General features: G+C 51.3%; 3 protein-coding genes and 4 pseudogenes across 3 annotated transcripts; 4 read left to right on the top strand and 3 right to left on the bottom strand.

Annotated features, from left to right (window-relative positions):
* Window positions 1-156: 156 nt before the first annotated feature.
* Window positions 157-987, top strand: SAPIO_CDS5974 (annotated as a pseudogene; the record flags this gene model as incomplete).
* A 1879-nt stretch (window positions 988-2866) lies between these two features.
* Window positions 2867-3453, top strand: SAPIO_CDS5973 (uncharacterized protein; the record flags this gene model as incomplete). The annotated part of the gene is made up of 2 exons (XM_016788189.1): window positions 2867-2901; window positions 3021-3453. The coding sequence occupies 2 exons, from the start codon at window positions 2867-2869 to the stop codon at window positions 3451-3453; spliced, it is 468 nt and encodes a 155-aa protein (XP_016642505.1).
* Window positions 3454-4497: 1044 nt separating this feature from the next.
* Window positions 4498-6149, bottom strand: SAPIO_CDS5972 (uncharacterized protein; the record flags this gene model as incomplete). The annotated part of the gene is made up of 3 exons (XM_016788188.1): window positions 4498-5629; window positions 5691-5941; window positions 6012-6149. The coding sequence occupies 3 exons, from the start codon at window positions 6147-6149 to the stop codon at window positions 4498-4500; spliced, it is 1521 nt and encodes a 506-aa protein (XP_016642504.1).
* A 2432-nt stretch (window positions 6150-8581) lies between these two features.
* On the bottom strand, window positions 8582-8947 carry SAPIO_CDS5971 (annotated as a pseudogene; the record flags this gene model as incomplete).
* A 1923-nt stretch (window positions 8948-10870) lies between these two features.
* Window positions 10871-13267, top strand: SAPIO_CDS5970 (annotated as a pseudogene; the record flags this gene model as incomplete).
* A 5276-nt stretch (window positions 13268-18543) lies between these two features.
* On the top strand, window positions 18544-21605 carry SAPIO_CDS5969 (uncharacterized protein; the record flags this gene model as incomplete). The annotated part of the gene is made up of 5 exons (XM_016788187.1): window positions 18544-18630; window positions 18735-18866; window positions 18976-19057; window positions 19160-21285; window positions 21396-21605. 5 exons carry the CDS (start codon window positions 18544-18546, stop codon window positions 21603-21605), a joined length of 2637 nt encoding a protein of 878 aa, XP_016642503.1.
* Window positions 21606-24369: 2764 nt separating this feature from the next.
* On the bottom strand, window positions 24370-25317 carry SAPIO_CDS5968 (annotated as a pseudogene; the record flags this gene model as incomplete).
* Between the last annotated feature and the right edge of the window lie 932 nt (window positions 25318-26249).

Raw genomic sequence — 26249 nt, 5'->3', positions numbered from 1 at the left:
AGGGCGCAAGGAATGACGAGCCATGCGTCAATATAAATCACCAAGTTCTCAACACCATCGGACCAGCTCCTTAGACATGAGTTCAATTCCTAATTTTACGCACAACTCTCTCCCCAAGTCTAGTTAAACTGCCTTACCGAACTCACGATTAAAAAGATGGCGTCTTCCGCTCCCCCAAGCGCCTGCTCAACCCTCAAAGCCCTCCACAAACCCGGAAACCCCATCGTCATCCCCAACATCTATGACCCCTCCTCTCTCAAGTCCGTCCTCTCACTCAACACCCCAGGCTCCCCACCCGTCGTGAAAGCCGTCGCCACCACCTCATGGGCCACCGCCGCCCTCCTCGGGATCCAAGATGAAGAACTCACCCCCGAGCAAAATCTAACAGCCCTTTCCGAACTCGCGCCCATCGCACGCGAGGCCTCCATCCCCATTTCCACCGACCTCCGAGACGGCTTCGACGACCCGCGTCAGGTCACAGCGGACGCCTTCGGGGTGGGCGCCACCGGAGCCAACATCGAGGACTCGATCCCCTCGGTCAACTTCGCCGGCGGCGTTGATGAGGCTCTGTACCCCCTCGACGAGCAGTTGCGCAGGCTCAAAAGTGCGCTAAGCGCCGTGCCGGAGGATTTCGTTCTCAACGCGCGATGCGACGTTTTCAGACTCCAGCCGCCGCCTAAGGATGACGACGAGGAGGCCATGCAGGAGGCCATTAAGAGGGGGAAGGCTTACCTCGAGGCCGGGGCTACGACGGTGTTTTACTGGGGCGGCGCGAGGGGGTTGAGGACGAGTGAGGTGAAGAGGCTGGTGAAGGAGTTGGATGGTAGGGTGGCGGTTCTACTGAGGGCTGGGGGCTTGACGACGGCGGAGTTGGCGGAGATTGGTGTTGCGAGGATTACGATCGGACCGCATTTGTATCGCTTGGCGATGAAGACTGTGAGGGATGAGGCGGCGAAGATTATTGGTGGAGGAGGGCTTTCAGTTTAGATGGGTTCGATGTGGCCGCCTCGCTGTTTTTTGAAGGACTGCTGGAGTCTGCATATGAATAACGTTCAGTGAATGTGACCAAATCTCTGTCCAAGTCAAATGTCCCCCTTCCATACACAGGTGTAGTAAACCTCTTTCTGATGTATCCATGGAGGTACCGATGAATACTAACGCCCCGAAAAACTCTCGGCCGAATCCCCTTTGGATCCGCCCGGGTCCGGACCCGGTGTTCAGGTGGGTCGAGAGAACCGCACGCGGAATCCTGCCGGAGCCGACAGCGGGTAAGCTGACCGATGACGACATTTGACAGCGGAGACAGATTCTCATGCATCCTAGAGACAAGGTCTCTTTCGGATATGTGACAACGGAGAGATAATTTCAGGCATTCTTTGCGATAGGTACATGCCCCCTTTCGTCAGAAGTTCTTCCGAGAACAAGGATGGCCTCCCGGCATTGCACAGCCGGGCGGTCTGGTTTACATCCTTCACCGCGTGTGTCCCCAGGACAAGCAGAAACCTGTTGGGAATGGGGCATCTCTTCCAACGCGTCCTGGAATTCTCGCAGATGCAGTGTAATTTCAATCGAAATACCAGTGGGGCATGATCAGTCGGAGTTCCGCATGTTAACAAAATTGCGGGTATTTACCAAGGTACACTATCCATCATCGCAAAGGAGAGCAGTTCGAGGTTTGCTCTGGAGCAAAGGTCAAGGTCATACAGGGGCTCTATAATTACGGAGAGGCAAAGAACGATCATTGTCTGATCCCTGAAGTAGCTTACCTCGAAGGACAGATCACTCCGATCACCTAATCCCTGATGGTTGGCTGTAAGGCTCAAGCGGCTGTTGCTCTCGTTGACAGATAGGGCTGCATCCACTAACTGAACTGTATCCCATCTCCTTTCCCGCCCCGTCATCATCTGGATCGTTTTCTCGTGTTCTTTCAGTATTACCTGGTTCGAAGTACGAAGTACGGCCCGGGATCCTTGGCATTGTCGCATGGTGGAGCATCTACCATGGCTTCTCCAGGCGATGCGGAGTTCCGCCGCGTTATAATCCCGAGCTGCCTTTCATCTTTGAACATGAACAGAGATTTCATTCCAGACAGCAACCGCTTCGTCGTCCCCATGCCAAGGGAAAAGTGAAAAAATAAGAAAACCGTGGCATAAACGACGTAGTTTAATATGGCCCTGAACAGTAGACCAAGGAAGCCGTGCCCCCGAAAGTAAGCATCATGAGACTCGGATACCGCATGTCGGACCACCCTCGCAGAAGGGCCGCGTGGATACCTCCCACCATCCCCAGACATTAACGATGATCTCGCGGCGTTCGGGGATGTAACACTCCGACTCGCGTCCATCCAACTATGCCATGGAAATTTCTCGAAATAGGGCGCCTGCATCGTGAGGATTAGCAACAGCTGCAATGAATTAGGCCGAAGGAACGGAGGAGCCTGGCCAAATGAGCCCGGCTCCGTCTCAGGCGTCCCCAGTGGATGGATGACGACTCCACAGCGCAATACAGCTTCTTGGATGGTTGAAACAGGCTTGTTGGGGCGCTGGGCGGACGGCGCATATGAAGTGTCCTTTTGTGCATCGGCTTATTGGTGATTACAAATGCCGCAGCCGGCCTGGGGGAACCAATTGGAACACCACGATCCGTGCTGAGGCGTCGTTGTTGTTCTGGATCTTCGGGGACAAGGGTTCCTTAGTGGGTGGGTACCTTGCAGCTCCTGATCAGTAATTCAGTATTTAAGCTTCAGAGCTTCCGACACCCGTCAACTCCATCACTCGTCACGAACCACTTCCCCGATTGCTACCCCAGACCATCGCCCCTAACCTCACTCCAATTGCCCGATCTTCAATCCAATCAAACCGCCAAAATGTCCATCGCACTCCAAGTTCCAAATGAGTACGGGTAAGTCGAAAGCCTCTAATTCCATCCCCCTCAACATGAACAGCCTGCTCCGCTTCCTTCCCCGCGCGACAATGAACAACCAGAAAACTGACCGCGTTGTCTTCTGTCTCCCTCTTCAGCTACGTCATCCTTAGCGGAGCCTTCTCCGTCCTCGTAGGCTTCTGGCACGGCGCCCGCGTCAACTTCTTCCGCAAGACCGCCGGCGTCCCCTACCCCTACATGTACGCCACCCCCGAGCAGTACGCCGCCGCCAAGACCCAGAAGGAAAAGGATGCCCTCTACCTCTTCAACTGCGCCCAGCGCGGCCACGGAAACTTCCTCGAGAACCACACTGGAAACCTCTACCTCATGCTCGTCGCTGGTCTCAAGTACCCCGTTGTCGCTGCCGGTCTCGGTGTCTTCTGGTCCATTTCTAGGATCATGTACGCTGTCGGTTATACCAACATTAACAAGAAGGCTGGGTCGGGAAGGTATATCGGCTCGGGCCAGTTCATTGCCTTCTTGGGCCTTCTTGGCTTGACTATCAAGACTGGTTGGGACATGCTTGCGTAAGATGGGTTTGAGACGGGGAGGTGCGCCATATTGCGGTGTTTATGATTGAAAAAAAAAAAAAAAAAGAAAAATGAGCAAGTTGGTATATTATTTGGGTTTGTGGCTGGGCTGCGTAGGATTTAAAGAGAAGTCCTCACAGCGGTGTCGGACGATGACGGTCGCTTGGACTTAATGTACGGGCACGACTTGTAGCAATAGAATCAAAATGATCATTGTTCCCAATTGCTATGATGCCAGATTCGCGACCCAGGTTCGTTCTTCACTTGCATCGACAATGAAGCCAGGGAAACCACGCCTCGACTCTCTTCCACTACCCCCAAGTTGCGCGATCCTTAGTTAGACCTAATAAGGAGGTAGGAAGAAGGAAATAATCGAAAATGAAAATTCCCGAGGGCGAAAAAAGAAGGATGAGAGACCAGAGCTCAGGAGAGCAAAAAGAGAAATTGGGGGCCAACCGGGGATTGAACCCGGGACCTCTCGCATATTAGCATAGGGTGTTACCCTAAGCGAGAATCATACCACTAGACCATCGGCCCTTGCTCATTGAAACCCAAGCGCACTACTTAGTCATATAGAGCTAACGGCACACGTGGTGACAACATCTGCCACATGGTGAAAGAGGAACTTGGCTCGATGCCACGCGTCCTTTGAGAGAACGGATGAACTCATCCTTAAATACTCGTTCCTCAAAGTTCGATCATGAAGTTTGCGATGACGATTGTGGCATGCAAACATGGCAATTTTGTCACATACGGCATATTTACAGATTTCATCCCTGCAATCGTCGTTCTAAATATTATTAGACCAAGTAATTAATTCTTGGCGAGGTTTCGTCTATCTTCTGATGCATAATCAATTCGCCATGCTTTTCTCGCAGGTTCGTGCCTCCCAAATATCCTCATCCATTACAACCTGCATCTTTGCAGTCCTGTGTTCCCTCATGAAATCGCCCCCAAAAAGCTACTTCAACGCCGTGCGCCCCTATGAAAAATTTCCTTCAATATTGCCCAAGAATTGTGGACAAAAGAAAGGAAAAAACGACACTCAAATCACGTAAATAAAGTCTGGCCTCCGGTCACCCATCTCGCGAATTTCCTTTTCCGATTTGCCTTCTACCCACACGTCCCTCTCTCCCGCTAGCCTCCTCTTGTTCTCGAGGTGAAGCAGCAGCATCATGAGGGAACTTGCGCCGCAAAGGAACAAAGCCATGTAGGCCAAGACGACGCCATGGCCCTCGACGTAGTCGGGACTGGAGAAGTAGATGTTGGAGCTCACGATACCATTGAGGTTACCCCAGCCGATAACGAAGCCCAGGACGACACCTCGCTTGTACACGCCCTCGGTGTTGTTAGAGACCCACGAGATGGTGTTGGGGATGCAGGGGTAGATACCCAGGGCACCGAGGAAAGTAGCCGTGTACCGCGCCGCAGGACTCGTCGTGGCTAGCTGCATGATAAAGCCAACAACGCCGATCAAGCTCGTGAGCACGTTAAAGATACCGCGCTTGTTCATGCGGTCGGCTAGGTAGCCCACAACAATGGTGAAGACGGCGGCGACGATGTAGGGAGGGACGCTGTACAGCTGGGACCTGACGACGCTGGTATTCCAGCCGAGGTCCATGATAATCGTAGGCAGGAACATGCTGAATGCGTAAAGAGGCATCGTGCAACCGCTGTAGATGATCATGCCTATCCACATCTTCCAGTCCCTCATGGCCTGCCAGACGTACTTCATCTGGAACGCTTCGTACTCGGCGCTGGCCTGGTTATCTGCCTTGAGACGGTTGATAGCCCGCTTCTTTTCCTCAGAGTTGAGGAACCTCGTCCTAGGTCCATCGGGGAAATCGTACACCGTCCAAAAGGACGCAAATCCGAAGACGACAGTCAACAGACCCTCGAGGATGAAGATCCACGCCCAGCCTGGTAGGTCGCCGATGCCTGCCATGTTTTCAATAGCAGCGGCTAAGAGACCACCAAAGGAACCGGAGATGGCGGCGGAAGAGAAGAAGATGGACGTGCGCATGCCGAGCTCGGATCGCTTGTACCAACAAGACAGGTAGAAGCTGATTCCGGGGAAGAGACCGGCTTCAGCGAGACCTAGGAACCATCGGGCGGCCATAAGACCGGACCAGTTCTTGACGAAGCCCATAGATGTCATTACGGATCCCCAAATAATCCTGCGTTTTTCATTTCGTGTTAGTCGAGGATTACGCTAACAAATTAGAGGCGGTGTCTTACATGAGGAGTGGAATGAAGACGGAAGGACGTAAGCGTTTTAATAACACATTGGTCAAAGGCTCGAATACCGAGTAGGAGATGTAAAAAATGGTCAATGTGGCATTAAACTGTGATACCGACATCCCAAGGTCGTGGGTGAGACCGGCGATTTTGGCGTTACCAATGTTGGCACGATCTAAGAAGGCCAGCAAGTACAGGATGCAAAGCCATGGTAATAAGTGGAGATCAAGTTTCCACACGAGTTTCTGGTACTGAAATAGAGGCAAATAGGTGTTAACCCGTTGGCAGGATCCCGAAGGGGGGAGCTGGAACAGTACTTACAACTGATTTCTTTTCTTCTGGACTTAGATTGGCATCTGGGTCCACAGTCTTTTCGGCTGGGCCCTGATTGACATCTGAGTCTGCAGTCCGCTCTGGCAAGTCGACCGCAGCAGGCGGGGGGTTCTTTTCGATATCCATTATATGGAGATTATCAATGCGTGTATGGGAGGGGGGAGGATCTCTCTTCAGGAAAGAGATTGATAGGTAGATGCGAATGTGGCGTATACAGTTCCAAGTTTGTTATGTGCTTGTAAAAGAGATCAATCCTCTATGTCGGAGTTAGAGACAGGGCAGGATTGTGGTATGATGGTAGAGTTCTATAATTGAAGAAACTATGCTTCAAAAAGGTGTTGATGGGCAATAAAGTTTCCTAGAACGTCAGGAGAAGCTGTGTGACCCGAGCAATATATACTTGATATTCCTAAAAAAATATTCCTCGCGCGATGAAGTTCCTTCTTGCAAGTGAGATGTCGTCCCGCTTGTCGGCCGTCTCCTGATGGGCGGCGTTCGCGCATTCCGCTCGAGCAGGGATTGGCCATGAATGGGGCCGGGTTGTTCAACAGATCCCGCAATGCCTGGCCTGGCGACGGACGGCACACGACTAGTTTACAAAGTACGGAGTATAGCGCGCCATGCGAGACACTTTAGGGTTCCATTGCAATAAAGTTTTGGCTGGAACTGCTAAACTACAACCTCATCGAACTGCTGAAGGCATGGCCACCGACCGATGCGGCGTCGCCCGGCCATTCTTGGCAGAGCTCGTAACCCCGTATGGCCCTCACTAACTCGTGACATGGTGCGTCGTGTTGCTTGCTCGGCCCAAATTGTTCCAGCCAGTAACTTGAAGAACGTGGGTGTTCCAAGAAGATGGAAAGGGACTCGTCAACTTCTGGGATGCGCAAATGGTTCAAGTTGAGACCTGTGGCATCTCCGGGGCCAGGGTTCAATCACCTCAACCGCACTTGTTTGAGGAAATACCATCGTGGTGCAGTTCGGCGTGGGAGCTGGCTGCGAGAAGAAGTTATTGAGCCATGATCTGATGCTTGGCATAACGCGGTGTGGAATTGTTGCAGTTGTGGTTTAGCAAGTAGATTAAATGTCAAGGCGAGACGATCCTGGGAGAGGTACAAAGTACTCCGTCGCCATGAAGCATGTCTTGCATGTGGCCTTCTATACACCACAAGTACACTTCAATTTCTATGACGTTGAATATTTTGTATATTCAATTCTTCAAACGAAAGTACTATGAAGTATTTTGCCCTGGAGGGTCGAAAACATGGAAGTCACGACTACCCTTTCCCCATTACAGGTCAGTTCCTTCCCCAACCCACAAATGAGCAAATAAGAATCGGGCCTGAACCGGAGGACCCCGTTTTTGACAACTGCAGTGAAATCTGATTTGTGGTCTGTCTTCTCCGTCATCGACCCACTCCAGTGACTCCAGAAAATGGGATTCCGCGCCGTGATAGGTCCCGAACTCACGGACTCGGGGGTCGCCTTCTTCTGTCTTCTCCACGGTGTCGATTCATAATCTTTCCAACTCAAATCATCCTTCTGTATATGCATGCAACCATCCATCGTCATTGCGCATTCGTCGTCTGCCCGGGGGCTGTAAACTGGAATCTCGCCTTCTCCGATCGCAACAGACTATCGATCCATTCGTATTCATTGCGCCGGCAAAGGATTGGAGGAATTGAAGCTTTGCGTCGTCGAAATTCCTTGTGTGTCATACTGAATCTTTTGCATGTGGTTCGGTCCCCTGACCTCGACTAAATGCGTGGATATTAATCTAGGTATCATTTGGTTTCAGCCCTGGTGGCACTGAGCCATGTCCATATTGTCTTGGGCCTCCGTCTGGAAATCTCAACTCGCGTTCTAGAATGAAGCAAGGAACGCTAGCTTAAACCTCTACATCATCAGTATCAATGAGCAGAATTGTTGACGCCAATGTTGCCTGACTAGTGCCTGGCTTTGGAACTGTATGCCTGGATGCACGATGCTGCTAAGTAGGTTGAGGATGCTGTAGGCTTGGACTTGGGTTTTTTTTCTCCATCGGCCTATTAGAGGTGGATAATGCGCGTAAAAGACGAAGGGCATAGCGGTTTCTGGGGCAGTACCCGCCCTGGACACGCCGACATCCATTCAGGGACGGATAGATACACATGATGGAAGGTTACATTTAGAATCGATTCCACTCTTCTTCGCCGGACTTTGGGCCGCCGAGACTCCGTGCATCGGGCCAGTAAACTCGGCCCTTCACGATTAGAATCAATCGATCCAGGTCAATGGAAATGATTCTCTGAGTCACTCAACAAGAGCACCTCCGGTGTAGTTCCGCCCGAACTACAGTATTCATCGAATGTTCCGTTTCCCTGCCTTTGATGCCAAGACCTTGAGCTCTTGTCATTTAGATACGCAGTCTTACGAATCCCCGGGACAGGTTAGGAAGCTAGAATGGCACTTCGCAATGTTTTTTTATTCATTCACATCTGAGTATCCCCGCCGACCGGCCTTCCCAACCTAGCCCTTCAGCCATCCAAGCACCCCTCTTCCCAACAAGAAATCACCTCTTAAAATCCAAGAACGCTATTAAACAATTGCGCCGTAGAAGCATCCCTAGTCCCCGCAGCCTCAACCTGCGCCTTAGCCTGCAAACAAAGGTCCTTAGCCGCCTGGTTCGCCTCGCAGACGTTGGTGAGCTGGTCGCACACGCGGTTGGTGATGATGTTGGGGTTCAGAGCGTCCTGCTGACCCTGGGCGACGAGAGCGTCGGTAGGGAGGAAAGTGCCCTCGTCGTCGGCGCGGTTGCCACGGCCGAACTGGAAGTCGATGCTGGGGTTGCAGAGGCCGAAGTCTGCGGCGGCGTTGTTGTTTTGACGGGGGAGGACGGCCGCGGTGGCGAAGGGGAGGAGAGCGAGGATGTAAGAGAGCTGCATTTTGATAGAATTGAAGACGAAAGTCCGGCTTTCAAGTAGTTTGTTTAATTAAAAAGTACTGGCAAAAAAGAGGTGTTCACAGAACTTGGATGTGATAAAGTTGGAATGAGGTTCTAAGAACAAGAACTAAGATCAGATGCAGCGAGAAGCCCAAATTAAATAAATAGAACCAATTCACCAGCAGAATCGAGGACAGCAAGAATTGCCTCCCTCCTCGATCCGTTGAGGCCGAAACCTGGGTGAGGCATGACGCTCAATCGGTACGATCGCCCTGACATGAGACGAATATCGAGATTATTCATGCCTCCACAACGCCTTGAAGACCCTTGACAACCCTCGGCTTGGCAAAATGAGATCGGATCGGCTCCGCTTACCCTACCCAAATTGGCGCCGGAAGGCTGGTTGGATACTGGTTGGCTCGCCTGTCCCCCGATCAGTGTCTGGATCGCCGCAGGTTCCACCAAGCTGCCACAGCGCTGCCACACTTGGGGGTAGTTATGCCGCTGGTTCTCTACAGGCGCCCCGTGGACGGTAAAAATATGCATTGAATTCGGAGAGCCAAGTAGTCCTGGATTTGTGGATAGATCTCTGGACAAGGAGTCGAACTCTGAATCTACTTACGCCAATGCCAGGGTACCAAAGGGAGGGGGGATAGATTGAGGAGGAAGGGAGGCCGTAAATGGATTGGAGCTTCTCAATGAATATGTCGGCCAGGGGTAGATGTCATTGCCAGACTGGGCTGCCTTGCAATCCCTCAACATATGCAGTGGCCAGAAACGGATTTATTCTCTATGAAACCTGCACGGCTGGCTGTCATCGAGGCACGGCACTGACGATGGTAGCTGCGTCACATACGTGGCATGTAGAAACCCGCATCGTTGCAACGATCGAGATCTGACTGACAGTTGCTCTATTCTATTTCGATGGCTATTCACTCATGCATTGGGATAGCCAGGGAGTCCGTCTTATATTTGATCCCTCTCCACAACTTTTCGACCGTCTAGCCACTTCACTCCGCTGCTTTTATCGACGGCGTTGAATCGCCGAGTATGGATTACTTATCAGCTTTCCACGTTGCATTGAAAGGAAAGCCACATCTCATTGTATGAGATCTGTACACCGGATCGGCAAGATCGGTGCTGTGACACCATTTTCATCCCCGTCTCACGTTGCCCAAGACTAATCATCGTTTGGATGCTGCTCTAGAGACCGAGCTAGGATCAAAGAGTCGAAGAGCAAGTCTTTGGCAATCTTGGAGGCACAATGGGTCGCTCGAGGGTTTTCTGAATTACATTCTTACCTTTTCTAAGTGCTCTGACTGCCGTTCGATCGGCCAAACAAAAAAGGGACGGACAGAACGCCCGAGGAGCGTGTGACGCCAGTTCCTTTTTTCGGTCCATACGGGGCATGGCAGCACCTCCGGCGCTCACGCGGTCCTTTTCCGGAAACGCACAACTGCGGTTAACGGTGTGGTTATCCGAGAGCAAACACGGCGCAGGCAGATGAACAAATGTGTCAAGTGCGTATTACTAGCCGAAGTGAGTTACCAACCAGGTTGGTGTCGCTGAAATGGGGCCTCACGATACCCCTTTTGAGAACCTGCGCATGCGAAAGCGTACGGGTGATAGCGGGCATAGGCATTCGGGTGACGTTGAAGAGTAGCTGCACCGCGTGCTGCGAACTACGTACCAGATCGTAAGTTCGCCTTGTCTGCCATAACTCGTCCTACCTCATATGGATAGCTGTAGGAGTACCTCTCAGGACGTCGGTGGCTAGTGATGCCTCCTACTTAATAGAGATCTCCCTCTCAAATCACAGAACCCTCTCATGGGCAGACCATCCGCTCAAGGTCAGTGATCGAGGTAAGCCAGCCTCCGAACCTCCCTTGATCAGTCTTCGTCCTATACAAAGGTGGGCGGGAAAATGATGCTCCCATTTCACTGGCTCGCCCTCATGGGCTTCGCTATGGCGCTTCCAGAAAAGCCACCAGACCCACCCTCAGATCTCCACGGCCGCTCCCAAGACGACTGTAGGTTCATCCACGAAGAGGCATCGGATAACGCAAAGACAGCAAAAGGTAACGCTAGGTTTCTTATATTCCATCATCCGAAGACTTCTCGTTCTCCATTGCTAACCAGGACTTCACCCAGGACTCCTTTACGTCAGACCTGGGAAGGCATACGCATGTCTCCAGGCAATTCCCGTGGACGTTGATCGCGACTTAGCACTGCTTGACTTGCTCCATCCAGCCATCGAGTGGCAGTCTTCTGTATCGTTCCTCAAGGATCCTCCGAGGGAATACCTCTCTGAGGCAGTCGACCTCTTCGCCGGCCTAGACACGATTAGGGAAAATATCCGTGAGAGACGATACCCCAATCAGTTTGACTTCGCCAAAGATCTCTACCGGCTTCTAAATATCCGGCCGCGGGACTCTCTTCTAGAGTTTGTTCCTAGCATACTCAACCTCTTCTATTTCACGCGAGGTGTGCAATTCGTGTCCGTCTCGAAGGATGGCCTGTCAGAGCCAGAGGTTTACGTCTTCCGTGAGTATATCCCCATTGCATATGCTGCTACTAGTCGTAGGTAGTATCGATCTCGTTCGCATCACAATAACACTAACAAAAGCTCGTCGTACCTCTAGAGGATATTCTCAACCAGGAAAAGGCCTCAAAAGTCGTGAGCATCGACAACCTGCCGCCATCGTTCTTCATAGCCACCAGAGGAACATACACTAGCAACCTGCATGACCCTGATGCGAGATACAACCACCATCTCCGCAGTCCGGCCTCGAATTTCTGGATCTTCCCCCAGCCAGATGAAGTAGCGTTTGACCTTGAGAACGGAGGTATCCTGGACGACACGGAAGTCGGCTTTGCGAATGGCACAATACAGAAGTACAAGAACTACGCTATCCTCAATGCCAACTTCTCTAAGATCACTTCCCCAGATGACGTCCATCAAATTTTCGAGGTCGATAGGTACAAGGATAAATACTGGCTCAGTTATCATCTCGCGCGGGAATCTCTGGACTTTCTTACGGTTCTCAAGGAGCCGGAGTACCCCGAAGCCTCCATCGAGGACAAAACCTGCCGTTCGGCGGGTTGGGTTTTCGACTCGGGGGATCTTTCGGACGTTTCTGTCTTGGCCATCCATGCCTTTGAGGAGGGTCAAGAGACCGATCTTGCTCGTCGGGCTCTCCCAGAGCGCGCGAGTTCACATGAAGCAAGGTCTATGGAATCCTTGTTGGTTACAGTTAAGGGACTCATATCGATGGCTACAGATTCGGGTAAGAAGCGTCTTATAATAGACCTTCGAAACAATTACGGAATGGACAGTGTCACCGCACTTGCCACATATTTCATCCTATTCCCGGGAAGCCACTCGCCATGGGTATTCCGCGCAAGAGCCAATGACCAACTCAAGTGGCTCGGAAACGGCCTCATCGAGAGGATCAAAAGTTCCGGCCGTTCTTCCGGTTCCAAGCATATATCTTGGCCATTCTGGGTCGGCGATAATGCTGTTGCGAAGCAGTATGCAGATTTTGACGAGTTCTTCGGTCCCGATGTGATTCTTGGGGATAACTTCACCAAGGCCAGCGTTGTATACTCGAATGATTATATCAAGGACCTCCGCGGGACCTTACCGAGGGATACACCGCCTTTTAAGCCCGAGGATATCGTGATCCTCACAGATGGAGTGTGTTATTCGGGGTGCGCGCTCTTCGTTGGTGCCCTGACTCGGGGGCACGGCGTTCGGACTGTCGCGCTCGGTGGCCGACCTCTCATAGGACCTATGCAAGCCGTCGGTGGCTCTAAGGCAGGGCCTCTCCTAACTATGGGATACCTCGAAGACGTTGGGGATATAGTGTCCCAAGTGCGACCTAGGCCAGTTAACGTGTCTTTCTTCGGGGTAAAGCCAGAGGACGCTCCTCTGCAGGGAGGCACGCAGTGGGCTCCAGGGTTTGATGTTTCGATCAACGGAGGGAATGCATATACAGAAGAGAAAATGGACGGGCTACCTCTTCAGTTCCAGTACGAAGCGGCTAACTGTAAGCTCTTTTACACTTGGGACATGTTGGCGAACGCAACGGCCACGTGGAAGGCGGTCGCGGACATCGCCTGGAATGGCGCCGAGTGCGTCAAGAGATCGTCGACGGGGAAGGAAAATCGGATTGGAGACGAAGTTATGAGATATTCCGACAAGGTAAGAGATAAAAGTTGGCTTCCTGACGGTGCTGGAACGAGCGGCGGCACTATCTTGGGGGCCAAAGTAGGGCGGTCAATGATGCTTATCGCCTTCCTTGTTCTCACCATTCTCTAGAGGCTGTTGGAAAGAGGTAGCGTTTTCACGGGGGCTGATTTCGGAAATTCTCTGGGAGGGTGAAATTGGGAGTATGTCCTAGCTTAGTTGGAGACTGTGTAGTCCGTAGCACAGCGCTTTCTCTTTCATCATAGTATCCTGATGCATATCAACCCAGTTCTAGCTAATGATGACACATTCCATGCACAATTCACGATCAGTCCCTCGTCGACCTTTTGTGGAACGAGGAGATTAGAGGGAAGCCGAGGTGTCGCAAACAGCCCATAACACCACCCAGAAACAACGGGACTCGGGGTCTTTTCCTTGGTGGGGAAGGCGAGGCCCTTTTGCTCGTTGAGATACGTAGCAAGCGGCTACGGCACTTTTGTTCACCCGTTGGGAGAGCTCGAGATCCGGGAATATGACGTCCTCGTGTACAATCGCTCCCGCTCGTGACCGCGATAGACGTGGTCGCACATGCGTAGGATGCAAGAGGAGAATAACAACGGACGAGTGGAGAAAGGCCATCTACTTCTACTCGGCTGTGCTACCTCCTCTTCGTAGTTAAAGTTAAGAGAGTTAAGGTTACAGTTCATTTGCTTCACGCTTCGTTTGGTATATCGAACGTTGAGTGGTGGTGAGGGCATAGGGTGCACAACAGGCGATACACGTAGTATTCACGGAAGGAAGAAGGTCCGATAACAAGTCTGGGCTGCATAACCGTGGGGCACTGGGGAGAGAAAGTAAGAAGAAGCAAAAGGGACAGGAAACAAGAAAAGAGTAGGGCGAAAAAAAAAAAAAAAAAAAAAAAAAAAAAAAAAGGAAGGAGAGGATTAACGTTGGCTCCTAGATCACTCTAAGTGGCCGTCGGTTGGCCAAGAATGCATAAGATTCTCTCCGATGTTAACCATAAGTCCCTTCTTGAGTGCCGAGTTTATCAAACTCTCAGATATGGGTGATGAGTGGAAACTACTTGCGTCAAGGTACATTTTGTTCCTTTAAGGTTTTTGAGTAGCACATTAGCGCATGGGGGAGGTGCTAAGTTTAGAGCATCACCCGAGAAAAACAAAATATCAATTGATGCTTGTTCCGTCGCTCCGTAGGCGGGTGCGACGGCACTACGAAGGTCGAAGTTCCAACCTGGGAAGAGGACCGGTGGGGGTTCTTGTGTTTTCAAACGGCATTGGATCCCGATTATGGAGAGCCTCCTTATCCAAGGTCGTATATTAAGAAGCATGTAGCAATACTGGAGGACAATCGCGACACTGGTAGTCGGGGGTCGCACAGAAACCAGACCGGAGTCGAGTTGCCAAGTGTAGCGGAGATAGGCAATGGGAAGACGTTGATAGGCCCGTCCGGGGTGAGCCCACGGGGTCGGGAAAGGGGGGAGGGCGGCCGCGGGCAGGCATGAAAACGGTCGCGATATCGAATGGTACGTATAGAGGGATGGAACCGGCTGTTGGTTCTGGACAGAACACACGGCGAAGCCACTTATCAAAAAGTCCAACGAGGTCGCCCCTGGATGGAAGGTGTAGAAGAAACCCTTGGAAACAGGGTTGGCTGCCCTTCACTGACCACCACCAGTCTTCGGATTGGATGACTTGATACCATCGATACCACCCTACCCGTGGGTGTCCCTGGTTGCTGTTTCGGGCAACTTACCTTTATCTAACTGGCTCGATCCAACACCCTCCATCACGACGCTTTCACAAATGTGGAGGCTAGCCACGTTAGCGTCCGAGAGAGAGTGACGGGGTCGCTTGGCTAAGAGGAGTTTATTGGCGTGGGGCCTTGATGCCAGGTCACACTGCCGGGAACGTACAAAAGTCTATCCACGGGCTGTGCAGTGCATTTGAAGGGTGTCACTGTCTGGTCCTACTACATCCGATGTAATGCATACGTCGCCAAGAAGGCTCGTGTCCTGGAGGAGTGCTGCACTCGGGACGGGGTTATTGGCCTGAGGGGGACACCGTTCGGGGTTGCGCTAACAGAAGGTCCTTTGGCTTAGACAAAATGGCTCTGCATCGCATCTGGGCCATTTGGAACTGACGGCTGCTTGGTCCAGAAACTCCGGATTAGACCCGCCCGTGGAAAATAAATTGCCGTTATCAAATGAAGCGTACTTTGTATGCCACCGTCTCGTCTTGAGGTAATTGTCAGGCAAATCACGCAATGGGCTTGGTTAGAGAGAAGCATTAAACAAGATGGTACGGGTGTTCGGATAATGAGAATAAGTTGCTTCAGGGAAAAAAGGAGAAATTATTCGCAACAAGAATATTTGCCACGGCCTGGTGATGCGTTGCTGGGGAAGGAAGCCGATGGGTGAGGGTGATGGGGGGAGGGGGATGATACGATGCATTGGGAAGGCGGGCGCAAGACATCCCTCATGGATCCGTTGTCCTATCGTTCAAATTTCGAAGGTTGGTTGGACGTCCATGTCGCTTCCGAACGACGCTACACTGAGAGGAAAATGCGCTCGAAGGAATATGCGACAGACGCTCTCCTTTGCGCCTAATTTGGAGATGGCATCAATTGATCCGTGGGAGATCTGGTACTTTGTAGACAACATGAAGGGGGGGGAACCGAGGTAGGCCGTATTTGATACAAGTTGAAAGCACTTGATCTTGGTAGCTGCTAATCTGGCCATGCTCCATACCAAGTACCCATTGAAACTCTCAACACCGCCCAGTGGTGGGACGACATAAGGACCTTGCATCGCTTTCGTGCATACCCTTGGCATGGGCCGGGGATATTGATCGACCCGTCCTTTTGCTTGCATTTGGAGAAGCACATTTTGATAGGTTCATGTCCTTCGTGCTTGAGTACTTCTGTTACAGCGCCAAAACGTTGCAACACTACTTTGCTGTTTGTGTCGGTATCATCGACGAGGTAACCCCCATCTTTCTGTGCTCGGCGTGGTGGGAGAGATAGATCGTCGGTCACTTCCTCTTCTGTCTCTGCGATCTCTTCTTTTCATTTCAGATGAAGCACGTCCACCTGAACCAGCCGAGGTTATCGAACCAGAAGCTTGCAAAGGATCTTCGAATGTCGTCTTCTGCTCTTCGAGTCGCATGTGTAACACCTCGCGGCGCAACGGTTGAGCAATTGACCCAATGCCCGACGCAATCAAGTCTATCGAGTGATTGAGGGTCGATGTTGGGTCGATATTGGGTGCACGACAGCTCGGAAGCATGTGCACCAGCCTCGAGCATGGCTCAGACATTAGCATTAAACATTAGACCTTAGACATTGACGATCGCCGAAGTGAGTTTATCGCCCCCGCCTGGCTGGCCAGGGACCCAGCTGGTAGGTCATCGACTGTCGTTGCCCGCCCAAGATATTTCGTAGGTCCACGCTGTTTCAAGACTGTAGGATCGCACTCTGGGGTCTGCCAATCCGGAATGTGGCATTTTAATGCCCGTCGCGCAATCCCAAAGAGCTTTATCTGCAGCATTGAGCAGGTCATCGCCGGATCCAATCAGCACCAGGGAATGACCGACTCTGGTGCCGAGCCGGGGGAGGGGAGGGTGTATTGGAAGCCTTCCCTTCAGCGTCGAGAGAGCTGCCATTTTAGCTCAAACAGCCTGCCAGGCGAGATCGACCATTGGGGCTCCGCATACAACGGTACACACCCTTGCCGTTCCTCACACACCCTCCACGAACCCCAAATTAATTTATCCACTCGAATATCCTGTGCTGTTCATATCGGCTTGGGCCACTTGCCACTTTGTAGTTTGTGGTGGCGTTTTTTCGTTTCTTTTCAACCTCCCCTCCGAGGAATGTACGAATCTGCCGGCTCAAGACGCTTAACACTTTGCAGTGCCGGCTGAAATGACATCCCCAGCCGAAGGCCAAGGGGGCAACAGAGCCAGCAATTGATACCTGCCATGGCACTAACACACCGTTCCCATGCGCCTGACGAATCAGCTGCTGCCCTCTAGAAACATTCCATACGCGACGCCGCCTTATCAAACCCCGTCTTCCATAGTTTTGGCGAATCGGCTTTTTAAGTTCACTTAAAACCTAACAAGCTTGTGAGGAAGAAGGGGGATGTGATAGTCGTCCGTCCGTCCCGGCGAGCATGCGGCATGACTCTGCAGCAGTTGACGGTCGAGTAGAAGCATCAAATATGGATGAATGAATCGCATCAGCATCGTGCTGGAGTAGCAATCCGTGCCGGCTTTGCACTTCCTCTCGTCATAGTGGTCTGGTATCGACAAGTAGCCATACTGGTAGAGCCTTGGTACGTAGCAAGGAACACAAGTATTTCCGTCCTACACAGGACTCGTAGGTGGCCTGAGTAGCGTATACCTCCGTTACCCCCCGGACCTCGACGGTATTGATCAATGATACCATATTGCTGGATGGGCCCTTTGCAACAGATCGAGATGGAGAGCCCATTCACCGCACACGACACAAAAGAACATACAGACAAGTACTTCGTACATGCCTCCGGTCATACTCGCAACCCCTTCCTAATGTTTCAACACATCCAAATTGCCCAGGAGGGTGTCTTGGCCAAACCTTCCCTTCTCAGTCCCACCCCTACCGTCCCGAGAGTATGTCCATTTGCTCCCCCCGCACTTCGATTCAAAGTTCCTTCCTCAATCAAGGTCTCGATTCGACTTGTCTGCGTCTCTTCGTGTTCCCGTGTATCCTTGTACTGATGTACCAATTTGGTGGGGGGAGAAGAAAACAGAGAAAGCACCACCGAGCCTCGAGCGTTCAATGCTCTCAAAGGAAAGAGGAGACTTCAATAGAGAGACAAAAGGACTTACGCAGCAGCCAATGTGATCGATCGATCAATGATGTATGATGCCAGATTCGGGCAGGCTGTATGCTTGCAAATGCACCTTCTACAAACGGAGGGTGATACCGTCCCCTCTACCTTCTCCATTCTTGACTCGAGGGTCATCGAGATTAAGAGTCTCGACATATTGCCTTTCTTATCGCTTTCCCACATTTCCGGGACCACGAGCAGCCGATGATCTCCATTGCCCTACTCCGCTGTATGTCCAGAAACCTTTTATATATCTTTTAATAGAAGACCCGTTGCCAGGCTGTTGGTCCGTCCTCCCGTTTATTCAAAAGCATCGCTTCCTCCCCTCGCCCCTGCCGATAATAGTCCCCGGGCTTTCTGATTCCTTCGCCGCGCCTTGCCGTTATATTCTCCCTTTGCTTTGCTCCCGTGCAATGACGGACATCCTCATGCCCAACAGCACTTTCTGAGTATTCTATATTACTTCGCTCTCACCATATAGCAGTCTACCTTAGGAGCTGTGCTCTTCTGACGAACAATGGCGTCCAAGGAGATAACGGAGACGCCCCAAGGGGCGCGGCCTCCTCCAGCCTCGCCCCTTGGGATCCTAAGTGAGAAGAAGCCAGTAGGTCTTTCTTTCTTTTTTCCGTTTTTCCCTCTCCTTTTCTTTTCGTGTTCTCTTATATTTCACCAAAAGCACCAATGCTGATTGACTGACTTGTGATTCAGATCGTTCCCGACTTTTCTGACAATGTTTCCGACTCGTCGAGAGATGAGGGTCAGATCCTCAACGTCACCGAGGACGACCTCCTCGAGGCTAAAGCCCTGGCTTCTACTTTTAGCCTTGAAGATACCCGTCGGGTAAGTCATTGACCTCTAACCTATGTATTGGGCAACTTCATAGCTTCATAGCTTCCCTGCACCTTTGCTCTTTGTGGGACTTAGAACGCCAACTTACACCTAATTCCAGTTGATGCAACGAGTTCACAAGCAACACTCAAGGGATCCCAATTTCCCCATTAGTATTATTGAGAGAATTGAAGAGTTTCTCGGTCAGTCATTATTCCTACCCGACCCTTCTTATTTCGTCACCTCTCTCTGTCCCTCTTTGACGTCTCCATCTGGGTATGAAGCACTAACGCGGCCCGGAATAGCGAGCGAGGACATCTTCGACAACCCCGAGAAGCACGAGCGCCTCATCCAGGAAATGAAGATCGAGGCAGCTCTTATCACCAACAACTCCCCTTACGCCGAAGTGCGAGCTGTCGTCGACAACCACGACGACCCCACCATGCCGGCATCGACACTTCGAGCCTGGTTTATCGGAATTTTCTTTTCGTGCGCTATCTCTTTTATCAACTCATTCTTCGACGTCCGTCTTCCCAGCATCTACGTTATTCAGACCGTCCCCCAGCTCTTGGCGTATCCATTTGGTAAACTCCTTGAGAAGACCCTCCCTGACTGGGGATTTACCCTCTTCGGTGTCTATCATAGCCTGAATCCTGGCCCATTCAATAAGAAGGAGCACATGCTCATCACCATCATGGCCAATGTCGCAAAGAGCACGCCCTATACCAACTACATTGTCTGGATCCAGGTTCTTCCCCAGTATTTCAACCAGCCCTGGGCAATCAGTGTCGGCTACCAGGTTCTCATCGCTTTGTCCACGAACTTTATCGGTTACGGTCTCGCGGGCCTTTGCCGCCGTTTCCTTGTCTACCCCGCATACTGTGTCTGGCCCTCGTCTCTCGTGACCATTGCCCTCAACGCTGCTTTCCATGATGGCGCTAGCGAGAGCGCATCGGTTCTTGGCCCTCTCAAGAGCGTATGGAAAATGACCCGTATCAGGTTCTTCGCCTGGGCTTTCGGGCTCATGTTCCTTTACTTCTGGCTTCCAAACTACCTTTTTGCCGCACTGAGCTACTTCAGCTGGATTACCTGGATTGCTCCCAATAATGGCGACCTCGCCAGAATCACTGGCGGCTATCGAGGCCTGGGATTGAATCCCATCCCTTCATTCGACTGGAACATCTTTACTTACGTGGTAGATCCTCTCATGGTCCCTTTCTTCTCGACCTTTAACGTATTCCTCGGAACATTTTTCTCCATGTTCGTTATCATCGCTATTTATTACACTAATACCTTCAACACGGGCTTCCTCCCCATTAATTCGAACCGTACCTACGATCATTTCGGTAAGATTTACAAAGTCGCTTCCATCATTGACGAAAGAGGCATCTTCGATGGAGAAAAGTATGAGCAATACTCGCCTCCATTCCTATCGGCTGGAAATGCCGTCGTCTACTTATTCTTCTTCGCCGTCTACTCGGCCACTGTGACCTACGGTATTCTCTACCACAGACACGAGATCATGCTGGGACTTAGGGATGCCTGGTCCGCCATTAAGTGGAAGAAGAACAAGAACGGTGACGACCAAGAGATCACCCAGGAAAAGGCGGACCGCGATGCCCTTGATATCCACAATCGTTTGATGTCCTCCTACAAGGAGGTTCCCGAATGGTGGTATATGATTTGCTTGGTTATTTCGATTGGCCTTGGAATCGCCGGAATTGCTGCGTACCCCACAAACACGACTCCCGCCGTGGTGCTCTACGGTATTGCGCTTTGTCTGGTCTTCGTCGTCCCTATTGGTATCATCAAGGCTATGACTGGCGTGGAAGTTACGCTGAACGTGTTGGCCGAGTTCATCGGCGGTGTTTGGGTTGAAGGAAACGCCATTGCCATGTGCTTCTTCAAGTCTTACGGCTACGTCACGGCGGCCCACGCTCTTTCTTTCAGCGCCGATCTCAAGCTTGCGCACTACATCAAGATTGCGCCCCGGTTCACCTTTTTTGCTCAGATGGTGCCGACCGTGGTGTCGACGTTCATTAGCGTCGCCGTCCTCCAGTATCAGATTCACATCGACAAGATCTGCACCGAAGACGCGCCCTTCCGATTCACCTGTCCAGGTCCCAACACTTTCTTCACCGCCGCCGTCTTTTGGGGAACTGTAGGTCCGAGGAAAATTTGGGGAGTCGGCGGCCAATATGCCGTTACTCTCGTCGGTTTCCCCATTGGCGTTGCTGTTGTCGCAATCTTCTACCTACTCAGCTTGAAGTGGCCCAAGAACGCCATCATCAGGAACGCCCATCCTGTTGTAATGTTCAATGGTGCTCTTATCTGGGCTCCCTACACCCTCGCTTATGTCTGGCCCGCCGTTCCTGTCGCTGCCTTCTCGTGGCTCTACCTCAGGAAGAGGTTCCTGGGCTTCTGGTCAAAGGTTTGTATCTCCTTTTTTACCTTTTATTCGTCAATGTCGTCCCGAAGGAAAGAGGACCACGATATGCTATGCATGACAACCTTTGCTAACTATTCTTCTCCCTTTTCCAGTACAACTTCGTTACTTCCGCTGCCTTCTCCTGCGCTGTTGCCATTTCGGGTATCGTCATCTTCTTTGCTCTCCAGATTTCTAACATCGAGGTCGATTGGTGGGGCAATAGCGTTCCCTTCGAGGGCTGTGAAGGCGCTGTATCATGCACCCTCAAACAGCTTGAGAATGAAGGAGACTACTTCGGCCCAAGGATTGGTGAATTCCATTGAGTATAGTACATCCTGAGTTGGAATGGGTTTCCTCTGTATAATTTCCTGAGATTCAAGTTCGTTGCTTAATCTTCTTGAATTTAGGAGAGGTTGGAATCGAATTGGGAGTTTGTATATAATGGCTTAACGATATGCTAGGGGCTATTTCTTTGTATTTCCTTCTATTTCATAATAAAGTCGAGCTTGTTCCTTTCTTCCCTGAAGCTAGTTGACATGCGTCTGTCCCCAAATCGGCATGGTTGACCACCAAATGCTCTCTGAATTCCTGAACGTGTATTAGAGACATGTAGTTACTGCCCCCATCTATGCTCATGATATTGACCATATCGTGATTCAAAGCGGAGCATCTGCTGTTTTATCATAGCAGCTGGCTTGTGTGAGATTGAGTAGCTATGGGGTCCGTTTACTCGTATGTATCAGTCTCTAGCTAGGTAGGATCGAATCTACTGACCCCCCCCAAATTTGACCTACCACCTTCATACGCAAATAGAGTGCCCCGACATAAGATCGTTCCGTCTTACCCGAGATGGAAAGTATTCTTTGAACTTTTGCGGAACCGCAAAGCGTAGATGGACTTAGTCGCTGACCCCTCATATTGGGTGTGTGCATGGTGAGCATTAATAGTCGTATAAAAGAGAGTAAGGGTCTCACTTAAACTCGGAACAGACGACGGAAGTTTCGTTTAGTCCTGGGCGAGAAACTGGGGTGGGAAAACACTAACCCTCGGTCATCTGTTTCGTGATGTGTTAGGGTTAGGGTTATCTTGGCCTGGAGGCGAGGATGATAAATCGATGGTGTGTGCACAATGGCATCACCTTAAAGTAGCCTGGCAGCTCATTTCCATCAATGAAAGTTAAACTGTTTATACTCGGTCGAAACCGTATTGGATTGATATAGATTCCGAGTTCGAAATCACTGATCAAGACTCAACGGATGCAGTCTACCCTTTAACCTCCATTGTTTCGGCTCATATTACATCAATGGTTATGGCCTATCTCATTGCCGTATGAAATTATATGTTAGTCGTCTCATCTCCTGAAGTAAACTGACTCGTTGGTCAGACTAAGGCTTCAGGCCCAAGTTCTAGCCACTTAGAACTCTTTCCAAAGCTGCGATTCCCCCGTCACCAGCCGGGATGGCGTTCGTCCAACCACAACATCCTCGAAGGTGGAAAAATTCCTCTTGCTATCATTTGAGATCTGGAGCATGCACGTAATGTGTCTCTGCCACGTGAATCCAATCATCTTTCCCTGCATTATCTACCTCTGCTCACATTTACCCCTCTCAATCGACTGGACATGCTCCACGAGATATCCCGCCACTATTAGTAGCCTTCAGGATGTCGACCGGAAACGAGAGAGGTAAACGAACCGAGAAGCCTCGACTGCTCGGTAACCTTAAATTTCAAACGTGGGACCACCAGCCCCAATCACCCTTCTTCGCACGGCTGCCTCGCGAGATTCGGGATGTGATATATCTAGCGCTATGGAGAAGCGAGGGCGAGGCTCAACACATATTCTGGCACGAGGACACGGCTTCACTTCCTGGAGATGGAGAGCTGTCGAGAGGTTAACATATACGTCGATGCGCGCCGGAGAAGCGCTTACCTGGAACCCCGGACCAACACTTACGCCCGCATGATGAATCTCGATTATAGTGCTCTCCTCATCGGAATCGTCACGCGAGTTGCTAGAGATCTCAGAGGGTCGTCCTGCAGAATCACCATTAGCACCCCGTTGGCGATGAGTGGGTCCCAACGTTTTGGCTTCACGGGTGATGACCGCTGGTCTGGATCTTTAGACGAATTCAAGTTTCTCCCTAACTTCCGGATATAGCGGAGGTACTGGGGAGATGCTTTTCAGCCCATTCCGCCGGCCTTTGGGACGCCGGAAGGATTTATATATGTGGACTGTCTTTTGTATATATCTCGTTCATCTTGGGAGCTCTGTTTTCTTTTCTTCCTTTTTTTCGTCCAATTCTCTCTTAATTTCAGAAAAGCTCGTTTTTCATGCTATATTGGCTATAGGTGAACCATCCGGGAGGGTGACTTGATAACACCTCCTGATGACGAAGAGTCGGTCATCGGCCGGATGTATTATACGGAAGGCGTCTTTCCCAGGCCCGTTTAACGCAGCCCCAGTCGATACCAACGCCACATCTAACTCTAACTTGACCACGATCACATGGGCGTCCGAAAGCAACGTCGCACCTGAAACTAGCCCCAAATCTTACCCACCCATAGTGCCAAGAGTAAAAAGACAATTTCTCTAGCGGTCGGGTGTCTCCGAGGGCGCTTACCGCATTAAGCGACGAACATGGTGTCAGCCTAGTAGGAGGCGCAGGCTAGGGTGAATGCAGCACGATGAAGGATGAGGATGGGGGCCAGACTTGATGGCAGTGCCATCTCTAGAATGAAATTGTAACCAAATTTTAGGGCTGAAAGTGTGGCTTTCGGCGGCGGTCATTTGGATGGATTTCTTTCTCTGTGGCGGGCTACATTTTGCCATTTTGGAGGAATGATGGTTCCTGCTACGCCTTGTAGGAACAGATTGAGATACTTCCATCCTGTTGGGGGCTACAAAACATCGTGGCCCCTATTCCAGAATGCAGCTTGGGGATGTTGCAAAAAGGAAGCACTACCTCTAGTTAAATTTCCCCAACATATGATGTATAGTTGGGAAGTTGAGTAAACGAATATGACAAATCGAACCATATGTACCAAGCTCATATTTAGGGTTAAGTATGTACATCGCATAGCCATCTCCTACAACCCAAGCTCGTCCAAGATACTCGTGTCAAGGAACTTTTCAATATCCGCTCGAGGAATAGGCTGCCTTCGATCCTCTTTCGCCAAATACGCATCCTCTTCCACTAAGAACTCAAGAAGCTCCGGTGCCCACCGACCCGTCCACAAGTGCTCTGGCCAAACAGCCTCAACAATGTCTGCATCGGATCGGACAAGCTGGGCAACCTTAGCAAACACCTCTTTAGGGTTATTGTTGTAGACGTCGAGCGTCTGGTTGAGGGCCTTGACGAACTCGACGATATCGGCTCGGATAGTCGGGTTGGCGAGCTTCTCCTCGGTGGTGTATAGGGCGTACATCTCTCGGTAAACGGAACCGTTCTGGAAGAAAATATGATTCTCGCCAAGGGCGCGCGCACCGAGCTCGGGAGCGGCCTCCCAGAGACCAAAGGCGTCGATCTGGCCATTTTGAAGCATCTGAGGCAGCGTTCCCGCTCCGCAGGGAGCCCTCATGCAAGCGTTCCCCGATGCGACGGTGTACTGCCCCGGCTCGAGGCCCACGGTTCGAAGGAACTTATTGATGAAGTACCCGGCCGAGGTACCCTGCAGCGTCCCGACTCTCTTGCCCCTGAGGTCTTCCAACGAGTTGATACCCTTGGCCTTGTTGGCGACGATTCGGTACTGGGCCTCGCATATCATGTAAATCAGGCGTAAGCTTCGCCGGCCGCTGAGCTGCTTCAAGCCTTGGGTCTCGGCGTTGGCGGCGACGTCGACGCTGTTGTCGCGGGCGAGGCTCGCAACGCCCCCGGTGGAGATCTGGATGGCGCTGGTGCCCTTGTAGAAGTTGTCGGCGGCATAGCGCTGCGGTGTGTATTCGATCCAGTCGAGGGAGGTCGACACACGTAGGGCGGATGAGGGGGTGCTGAGGAGGGTGGACAGGATGCCCGTTAAGAGGACTAGGCCTTTCATGGTTGGGAGATTTCGGGTTTTCGATATGGAGAAGACCAGAGCTAGAGGAACATCTGTCTCGTAAATGCCGTCTCACATGCGTCTGTTGCGTCCCAAACACGTTAGGTGTGAAGGGCGGGCAAAAAGGACAAAAGGAAAAGTGATACGATGTCGGTATATCCAAAGACGGCGGGACTTGCTCTACGGCGTGGTTCGGCCTCTTACTTCGTGGCCACTTATACGGCGTCCTTTTTCCAGCTTCTCCTTTCTACATGCCTATTAAACCTTAGGGTCTCCTTAACATCTCCACATATGCTGGCTTCTACTATTGCGTTTCTCTTCCGTTGCCGATTTGACAGGTCTGTGAAGATCATATAAAAAGCTTGCCCTAAGAGCGGAGTTTGCATACCGACTATCTGTTTCCCGCGCAGGCACAGCCACCGAAAATGTGGGGATCTACGCCGAGTCCCGAGTAGGTCTGTTTCTTGCCTTGAATGGAAAAGGCCGTCCCGGAGAGTTGTGTGGCCCAAGATAAATTGTTTCCACTATCCGCGGCGGGGGCAGCGACTTTTCCCGGTCGAATCCGGGCATTTTGGAGCCAGTGGGAATTGCCAAGTTTGAAGATGGAAAAGTTGCATCTTGACTGGCTCCTCTTGCGGGGATGACCGCATGAAAAGCAATTTGTTATATTCGCTATAAAGGCCTGTATTTCTTTCTTGGCGGAAATAAAGTTTCGGTTATGAGACGTTGTAAATGCGCCCCCTGTGGTTGGATAGGAATAATCGTAGAAACGTCCCTGGAGGCCGCTGACTTGCGCCCCGACTGGAGAGGAGATGCTACATGCTGCACAATGCCGGACGGAGGTTTGTCTTCATAACTAGGCTCTATATTTGGGCAGCCTGGTGACAGCGGAAGCTCCATAAGAAGCCCCTCCTTCTCTCCCTCGAATATTG

The sequence above is a fragment of the Scedosporium apiospermum genome (assembly GCF_000732125.1).
Source record: "Scedosporium apiospermum strain IHEM 14462 chromosome Unknown SEQ_SAPIO_0099, whole genome shotgun sequence".
NCBI lineage: Eukaryota > Fungi > Ascomycota > Sordariomycetes > Microascales > Microascaceae > Scedosporium > Scedosporium apiospermum.
The sequence above is the reverse complement of the archived record's forward strand: the minus strand, read 5'-3'. Positions and strand labels throughout refer to the sequence as shown.